The following is a 10,000-nucleotide window of genomic DNA, read 5'->3' as shown; positions in this document are numbered from 1 at the left end:
TTGGCAGTGATTGGAGATGGATAGATCGATTGTGCCGCTTTTTTGCTGCTCATTGGCCCTGTTTGGCATCACCTCCACACCGGGCGCCTCTCCACGCACTTTCCTTTTCCACCGGGCCTGCCCAAGTCTCCATGCCTGGCATCGGCCAGCTTGTTAACCGCCCTGCACCAGATGTGAAGCTGTGGTGTGCTTTGGAAGACACGGTGGGGGGCGCTAGGTGCCGGATACTGTGTGCAGGGCACTGTGTGCTGGAAGAGTGACTGACCACCGGGGGGGGAAGTGGAATCGGCACCAAGCAAACGGCTTGGACGTGCGTGGCAGCGAGAGGCTAACAGTCACATCGTGTCAGCTACTCAAATTGTGTGATTGTTTAGCCAACGGCTAGCACGGACATTGGGAAGTCGTGCAGGAGGCATGAGCATTACACTAACCTAAGCACTTAAAAGAGGGAATTGGTACCAGGCTACAAGTGAAGCCGTCCAAATGTGTTGACTCCCTTTAGGTAATATGGTGGCAATGTGTAGACAATGCTAAGGACAACCTCTGGAAAATCTATACACAGTGCAGCATGCATCTATGGAAAAATAAGATGTTAATTGTTACACTTTAACACACTGCATTCTAGAACTGGAACACAAGTCACTGAAGCCTCATAACATCCTTGTAACACAAAATGGTCTTCTGGAATAAGTTTGACCAAACTTTTTGTTTTTTACAGAAATCAAAGGGAAGAGGCTCTGCTTTGACTAGTTACCGTGAGGTTCCATGCTGCGGCATCGTCCACAACTCAAACTTCTATTTCTTATGAATCACCGGCACCACCAGGCCTGTGAAGATGGTGGCCGGTGGTTAGTTAGTTACGCACAAGAGAGCGGATGGCGAATGGAAACTGTGCTCTAGTTCCCAAACTCAGTCTCGCTTGTGTCTGCACTTTTTCTTGACACACACGGTGGCGGTCCTGCCTTCCTTGGACGGTGTGTGTCAGGGCGGGTGACGAATCGCTCTGGGGGTCTCTGAGGTTTTCTCGGTGGAAAAGTCTGTGGAAACACTTTGCCCATTCGAAAGGAAAGGGGACAGTGTGTGCTGTCATGCAGGGGGCTTGTTAGCGTGCGGTTTAAAGCAAGCTTTGCGCTCTCGTCAGTCATGAAGGTCAATAATTTGTTAGCATACAGACCTGCCCCTGGAAGTCATCGCCAAACTCTGTTGCACTATTGTGTGTAAAAGTTTGAATGGAAAATGACTGCAAGGTCACATGGAAACACATCGGAAGCATACTTGACTGCCAAATATCCATGCCGTAACTGCTTTGGTTGGCTCCTCTACTGTTATAATGAGGTGGGAACGTGCAAGGCCTTCAAGGTCTTACTTTTTGGAAGAACACATCATGAGCAATGGTCCCGAAAGAAAGGAGGCATGTCAAGCACACTCTATCCTTCTAGTACATCTAATTGTTGCAATGGAAACCCTTTGTTTTTTTTAGTAAACAACATACCTTCTCACTCCATTGTTCCTTTCAGATTGATGTCATGTGAAGTAGTGTACAATGAAACGGGATAAACATCCTCTTTTATCCAGTCATTAAAATTCCTTGTTGAATAACAAGCCATCATTGCTCATCCACCGTGACACTAGATGGGCAAGTAGCTTGGCCTTGTAGCATTGCGGTGCTTAACCAAATGTGGCCTACCCTACGTGGTACTTTAGTAGAGGATGCTCAGCATGATTTTCACTTTTTGAAAAGGGAACTTGACCATCGTACTGGGTGATGACACTGACCATCATAAAAGGTGGTACCAATGAACTAGCATGTCATTATTAGTAATAGTCACAACAATAATTTGGTGGTTGTTAGCAAACAAAACATGTAGTTGATATGTAGAGTCATTTAATGGTAAGGACTGGACTGCTGTGCTTTATTTGAGGGGGGTGGGGGGGGGGGAGAGAAGAGCTAGCTGAACTATAGGGGTGCAACGGATCAGAAATCTCACGGTTCGGATCGTTCCTCGGATCAGAGCCCACGGATCGGATCATTTTTCGGATCAGCAAAAAAAAATAAAAAATCATTATTATTTTATTTTTTTAATTGATAACACAAATAAACATAAGCTGTGTCTTTGTTAGGGGTGGGCATAGATAATTTTTTGAATGTAGATTAATCTCATTGCAATTATGAAATTAATCTAGATTAATCTGAATATGCACACTACCAAAATAATGGCTTAAAGTCTTGTGACCTACTGACAGATGGCGCATAGACCAGAACTCATGTCCTTAATTGTATCAATCTTTTATTGAAACACAATTGCCTCAGCGGTTCAGCATTTCAGAGAGAGAGAGAGAGAGAGAGAGAGAGAGAGAGAGAGAGAGAGAGAGAATCGGCATTGACTGTTAAAAAGGGCAGCGGCTGCTTTAAGAAGGCGGAGACTCTGCAGGGACATCAGAGCGCACAGAAAGTCTAACCAGATGATTTAACCTGCTCGCTGTCCTGAGAATGTCAGGAGTCACAACACAAAATGAATTCAGTTTGCCAAAGTTTTATATCACACGCGACAATCGCGGTACGTTACATGAGCATATCTCACTGCGTCGCAAATGCGCTGAACTCAACCGATCGCAACACAAACTTAGCGAGAGTAGTTCTAGACATTGACAGTTCGAGTTTGACAGTCAGTCTTCAAAATGCATGTACAGTAGGCTATCGCACGGAATGTTTAGCAACTATGGCACAGGCAAGATTTCGGGAACAGTTTGTGTTGTTGTTTGTGTTCCATGCAGTGCGTGAGGTAGACGTCCCAAACGACTAGATTGAACATGCGCACAATTTCATAAATCAATCCGCGGACCATGTGTGTGCCGAACCGAAATGATTGGTCCGAACGGACCACGGATCAATGATGATCCGTTGCGCCACTACTGAACTAGTTCTCCAGTGTTGCTGCTGGGTGAGCTTATTGAGGGATAACAGCAGACAACAAGTAGTTGAGGTGTGGTGTTTTTAAACAGTAAACCTAGAAGGTGAACAGGGGCTGATACAGCGTGCTTTGTCTCTGAAGGGAGCATGGCAGAGCTAGCTAATGCTGATCAGCGAGCCTGTTGAGAGCAGCAAACAGGTAGTTGAGGTGTAGTGTCTTATAACAGTACAGTAAACTTGGCAGGCGAGCTGTGCTTTGTTTCTGAGGGAGCTAGCCCAGCTAGCTAGTGGTGCTTGTGTGCTGGGGTAGCCTGTGGACGGTTAACGGCAAAATTAGGTAGTTGAGGTGTAGTGCCTTTGAACATTATGTCTACCAGGTGAGCACAGACTCTCTGCTTTGTTTCCGAGGGAGCTAGCCGTGCTAGCTAGTGGTGCTGCTATGCTGCCTGGTGAGCCTGTTGAGGGTTAACAGCCGCAGCAGTGGGGCTGGGGGAGAGAGAGAGAGAGAGAGAGAGAGAGAGAGTGGGATGGGGGCGGGGGCGGGGTCCGGGGCTGTCTCTTGTCAGGGGAGGTATGCGCACACATAAAGCCCTAATGAAGCCCACATGGCGGGGGAGGTTAAATTTAGCCTGGCCCAGGCCCGCCTTGGCCCGCACTTCATCTCTCCATCCTACAGTACCTCCCCCTACCCTCTCCTCCCTTCCTCTTTCTGTCTTTCTCCCTTTCTCCCTTTCTCTCTTTCTCTCTCTCTCTCTCGCTCTCTCTCTCTCTCTCTCTCTCTCTCTCTCTCTCTCTCTCTCTCTCTCTCTCTCTCTCTGTCTTTTCCCCTATCCTTCCCTCTGTATCTCGCTGCCTCTCTCTCTCCCTCTTTCTCTCTCTCTCTCCCTCTTCTCTCTTTCTCTCTCGCTCTTTTCTCTCTCTCTCTCCCTCTCCCTCCCACCCTCATCCCCCAATACCTCTCTCTGTTTGCTCTTTCTCTTTCCCTTCCCCAGGCTTTTGTGAGTGTCTAGGATGTGTATCACTTGTGCGAATCTACCATCGCTCCAGGATTTTGCTGTCTTCTCTCCTCCACTCTGTTGCATACAATTGCATACGCACGTATAAAAATACAGACAAAGATAAAAACATGCAACAAACCTACACAATGCTGACATTAGTACATACTTTTTTGTTCTTGACTTATCTTTGTGCGTGTGCATGTGTGTGTGTGCATGTGTACATACTGTATGTGTTCATGTGTGTGCGTATGTCTCCCAGGCAAAGGATGCTGCCAGTGTGTGTGTATATGTGCACGGGCACGTGTGTGTGTGTGTGTGTGTGTGTGTGAGAAAGCAGAAATCCGAGTGAACCCTTATGCCTGGCATATGTTTGCATTTTTCTGCCTGGGGACGGGCATTTGATGGTGAATTAGGGAGGGAGGGGGTTTCTTCTCCTCTCCCCAGGACTATCTGTTTCTGTTTCTGCTCTCTTGCTCCCACACAATCCCACACACACACACACACACACACACACACACACACACACACACACACACACACACACACACACACACACACACACACACACACACACACACACACACACACACACACACACACACACGAATGAGAACACACAGTAACTGCCTGTGTCTGGGAGACATGGTTTGGTTTGGTTTGGGTCTTAGTGGGGGCCTACAGAACCACATCCATCCCTTCTTCAGCCTCTCGCAAACCCCCCCTCGCACCCCCACCCCCCACCCCCCCTTTGCTGTCTTCACCACTAGGCTCATTGGGTTCTGTGTAGCCTTAACTTGTGAGAATGGACCAGCCCCAGCTCCACAGAAGCACTGTGTGCCAAATCATTGTGCCTCAAAACAGAACCAGTTGGTTCCAAATAAGACCCAGGTGTCCACTCAGACATGGGACCGAGGAGAGGAGACTGCCATGGGTGTTTAGAAAACCGGGATGGTTGGTCAGGGGCTGTGTGTGTGTGTGTGTGTGTGTGTGTGTGCATGTGAGTGTGTGTGCGTGCGCATTCATGTGTTCTGGAGTGGCCAGTTTGAGTTACTGTGTGCGTGTGTGTGCACGCGCGTTTGCATTTGCATTCATGTGTTCTGGAGTGGCCAGTCTGTGTTACTCTGTGTGTGTGTGTGTGTGTGTTTGTGTTGCTCTAACCCCCGGGAGATGTCTCAGGCGGTCCTGTTTCTAAAATTACACCCTTCCAAACTGTCATTTCCTTCCCAAAGAGTTTTAATGGCGCAAATTAGCACTGATGGCTAACACATGGGTCCCGGTGTGTGTGTGTGTCTGTAGGGAGTGCGGGTGACAGCGAGTGTTAGTGGGGGGGTCTTGGGGGGGGGGAACTTGTGTTGGTCCAGGAGATGACTTTGTCTATGTTTGTGTCTGGGAGGGAAACAAAGTATCCGTGTGTGTGTGTTTTGAGGGCGAATTTGTAAATGAAAGGAAAACAGTGCAAGAGTTCAAAGAGTATTTGGTTTAGCAAAAAGAGCAAACGTGGAAAAGTCATGTGTTGCTCTCGCGCGTTGTGTCCTCTCGTGGGAGGTATCTGTGTCTTAAAAGCTGTGTGTGTGCACTGCACTGGTGACTTCGATGAGATCTGGTGATGTTGCATACAGCGCCTTCAGCATGTGTTGCTACCTAGGTCAGGCCCTCTCAGATTTTTTTGTCTTTCTAAAAATATTCCTAGTTTTCTTTTCCCCTGCCCAACAATCCGTCTTTGTCTTTTTTCCTACCCCTGTTGTCTGTTATATATACTAGCCACATGCGCTTTTGCTTCTCAGAATTGCTTTCAAGATGTTAAAAAACGAAATTTCTCCTCACAAAGGCTAAGCTGAAGGGCTTTTCACCTCCCCATGCGCTTCACTGTGTGAACTGTACCAGATAACTATGCTTGTGACTCCGGGTTAAGAGTGTTAAATATCAAAACGCAGCATTGGTGTATTTAAAGGCCATTTTCCAATGATCTAATGATCTAAAATGGAACAAACTGAGGAGCTTCCTGTCACTGCCTGACAGCTGCTTGACCCCAGTTAGTAAGTGCAGTGGTTTGTGGGTAATTGAACCTCCTCCAGCCCACCCCAGCCACACACACACACACACACACACACACACACACACACATGCATATGCACGCACACGCACACGCACACGTTCACACACACACACACACACTCACACGCTTTCAGTTAGACACACACAGACAGATATACTCACTTAGACCCACACACTGGCACCCACACATGCAGAGTGTCTGCGCTGGTGATCTATCTGCTATATATCTTTCGCATTTTCCATCATCTCAGACAGATGGATGGATCTTCATCGCTCTGGAAGAATCTGGCTTGTGCCACATTTTTTTCCAACGCAGGCAAAGAGAGGGCCTTGTGTTTTGATTTAGCGTCCTGAAAACCGCTCAACATGGGTGAGCTCGCTGGGCCTGCCCGAAAATGACGTCAGCACTCTCTCCTTCCATACACATATGAGCAGGCAGGAACACACCCCCACAGGCACACGCACACGCACACATGCGTGCAGACACGCGCGCACACACACACTTCAGATGACATGCCATCACTTACATTTATGGTACCATCCCCAAATGCACACATACACACCCCTACCCACACGCTCACACACACCCCTACCCACACGCTCACACACACACACACACACACACACACACACACACACACACACACACACACACACACACACACACACACACACACACACACACACACACACACACACACACACACACACACACACACACACACACACACACTCTACCTCATTTGATTGACTCATACTTTTAAACACACTTTTCTCAACTGCTCTCTCACACACACACATACGTGCGCACACACACGCACACATACACATACACACACACACACACACATGCACACATACACATATACACACACACACACACTTCTGTTTTTATCCCCCCACTTTTGCCGCCCTGCCGGTAAGTTTGAACCAGTGACCGACCGCTAATAAATTTCTGCTCTCCTTTCATGTCTCCAACGTTGTAACCCCTGCAGATGTGGATGCAGCGCGGTCTACCGCACGCGGGAGATGGCCGCTCGCGCCCTCGTGCCCTTCGTCCTGCTCACCCAGATCCCGGCCACCGTCCAGGACCTTCTGGAACAGCTGCCCTTGCAGCCCGGCACCAGGACCCAGCAGAACCACATCCATGGCACCCTCCTGCAGGTGTGTATGGCTTAGCTTTTTTTAAGTATGGTATTTTTTTTTTAAATTTAAGTATGTTTCAGGGGCTTTTTGGGCCTTTTTATGACAGGACAGTGTGAGAGGAGACAGGAAATGAGCAGGAGAGAGATATGGGGTAGGGCTGGGAAATGACCCCGGCCGGACTCAAACCGGGGTCCCCATGGGCATGCAAGCCCAAATGTGGGGGTTTAGCCACAGCGCCCCCTAATATATATATATTTTTTTTTCTTTTTACTTACTAGTGTACAGGGCTCTAAATGAACTTTTTCCACCACCAGCCAATTTGGCTAGTGGACATTTTTTCTTACCAGCCAAACAGAAGTTCAACTAGCCATTTTTTTTAATCTCGCCAGACAATTATTTTTTTAAATTATGGTCATTTTGTTCAACTATGTCTACAACACAGATACACTATAGGCCTGCATAGGCCTACTATAGGCCTATGCCTACGTAATTAGCATATTATGCTTTATATTTTTTCATTATTTTTTAACTTCTGCTTTATTTTTTACCTTCATTACTTAGGCCTAATCAATTTCATTAGTTTTTATTCAATTCCTCTGAAAACAGTGAATCACATCACAAGCCACTACTATTACTGTTACAATTACTACTAGCATTCACCAACACACAGAACCTTGCTCTAACCCCCGCCACATTCTCATCACTCGCACAAAACATACAGAACAGAAGTAGCTCTATGTATAATCTGCGTTAGTCCTGTTATTGAAACGGTCAGGCCCTCGCAGCTTCAAAAAGGCAGCCTGTTAAAGCAAGGTTCATGCTAGTAATAATAGCACTAGTGACGTTAAAAAGGTTGTAGCGAAAGCGACGGGAGCATAGGAGAAGAGCTGTCTGTCATAATAGTGTGAGCGTAACTGACAGAAGGCTGGTTGTCTGAAATGTTTTCAATCCTGGCGAGCGCAACAGCGTGGAGATGTAGTTGCCGCTCGCTGCACTGGAAAGCCCACGGTGGGAGGCTACGTCGTGACGCTAGTGTCCATGGGTAATGTAGGAAATATCGTCCTCTAACATTCGTCATAGCAGCGGTTTACCGTTCATAATTTACCATACTCCGGAGCTACTAGCCAAATAGGCGGGTAGGTATTTTTCCCTACTAGCCAAAATGATTTTTCACCCGTGTTTGGCGGGTTGGCGTGTGTTAATTTAGAGCCCTGCTGGTGTATATATATATTAACACTACCGGTCAAGTTTGGGTTCACCACTCTTTCCTCCCACAATGCTTCTTTCTGACAGTTTAGCTTGTTACTTTTTAATTTCAGCTCTGGTATAAAATCAGTGTATAGAGTTATTGTTCCCTGAAATTAATGCATGCAACAAATTAGCAATTTGATATTGGAAAAAGTAACTGTTGAATGGATATATGATGCATAAGATAGACCAAATTGTATCACTAACTTTTGACTAATCAAAGAGTACCTTTACTAATGTAGTGTCTAGTCAGGTGTACTAATCAAAGTGACACCTTTGGCATTAATAATAGCCAGTTGCGGTTCTACAAATTCATTCCCGGGATGAGATGAGGTCCAGAATTGCCCAATGAGCTCTATGAGCCCCATGCATGCAAAAGTTGATGTCTGCTCATGTCAATCCATACAATGCCCGTTGATTGCATATCATTTGAAAGAGGAGAATCTACACTTTCCAACGATGTATGGTACTGGCTTGTACACTAAAACATGACTGAGACAATGGATCGTGCATTCATCATAGGTTCATTTTGATGGCTAGGGATAGGAAATATCCACCTTAGGGTTGTGCCGATAGACGATGTCATCGTCCATCGGCGATGGACAGCTGGCATCACGATGGACAGCCAACATCGTGATGCCAAGGAATTTGTATTTTTGAAGCCGCTGCTATTGTCATCATTACGGTGCTTGGCATTGCAATAAACTGAAACATTACCGTAAAATCCTTAGTAGCAGCGGACTGCGCAGGTAGCAGGACTGAACGGACCGAGGTTGTCAACACAAGCCTCAAGCAGAGTGAATTTTATAGCTACGAAAAAAACCGCAATGGAATAAAAAGAACTTGTGAACTAAGCCCTACTATTGTTTGCTGCATATGAGTTCAAGTAAGTGTCTGATTGCCTACATTTATTTATGTGACCCAAGTTTCTACAACGGAGAGTCATGAGGCATTGGTTCTCCCTCCGGAGTAGCCTAAAGTGAAAGCAACAAATCGTTCAGCAATTGCGACAGTTTACCATTTCATGTTTAACGGAAATGTTTAATCTCTCCGCGATGGAGATGTCTTGTGAAGTAGCCACACAAGATTGTAGGCTACACTTCTGATTAGCCCACTGCCAAGAGGGAGCGCAAGCGATTCCATGTCTGCCCGCGTCTTTGTGGCTTCACCGCAATTGTTTCCATTGATGAATTAAAAAGTATCGCCGTGTGCTTAAGAAACATTCGCGTCGGGTAATTTGCTAACTCGGGCTAAAATCCATTGCAAAACCTCGAGAAGGCACGCGTGGGTTCTCATCTCTTCCATTTGACAAACGTTCTGGGCTTCCCTGCATGGCTAAAGTTATGTACCGGTATGCAAAAACGCCGTGACACAGCTGGTCTTGAAATAGAACTACGCCGTTAAATAACACACTCTAGTAGCAGCCTGCAGTAGGCTGCATCGCGAAATTTACTGAAAATAAGTTTCCACGCGGTGGAGTTTGGAAGAGCGGGCTTGAAGCAGCTGATGGTGACACGAGAGACAGGAAGGGCGATGGGGAGGGGTCTGTCGGGGAGAGTCGCTCTCACAGACAGCAGAGGAGCGACGATCTGTTTTTTTTTTTTTTTAAGAATTTAAAAACTGTTAATATATTTGACTTAGG

The 10,000-nt window shown here is 46.6% G+C and overlaps 1 protein-coding gene across 1 annotated transcript in view; it reads left to right on the top strand.

Moving 5' to 3' along the window:
* Positions 1–10,000, top strand: part of thada (THADA armadillo repeat containing) — a 153,677-nt gene that overhangs the window by 80,876 nt on the left and 62,801 nt on the right. Inside the window, exon 29 of the mRNA XM_063191736.1 lies at positions 6,960–7,128. Coding sequence (XP_063047806.1) covers positions 6,960–7,128 — 169 coding nt within the window. The remainder of the gene's footprint in view (positions 1–6,959; positions 7,129–10,000) is intronic.

The sequence above is a fragment of the Engraulis encrasicolus genome, chromosome 24 (genome assembly GCF_034702125.1).
Source record: "Engraulis encrasicolus isolate BLACKSEA-1 chromosome 24, IST_EnEncr_1.0, whole genome shotgun sequence".
In the NCBI taxonomy this organism is placed as follows: Eukaryota; Metazoa; Chordata; class Actinopteri; order Clupeiformes; family Engraulidae; genus Engraulis; species Engraulis encrasicolus.
This window is presented reverse-complemented; position numbering and strand designations above follow the sequence as displayed.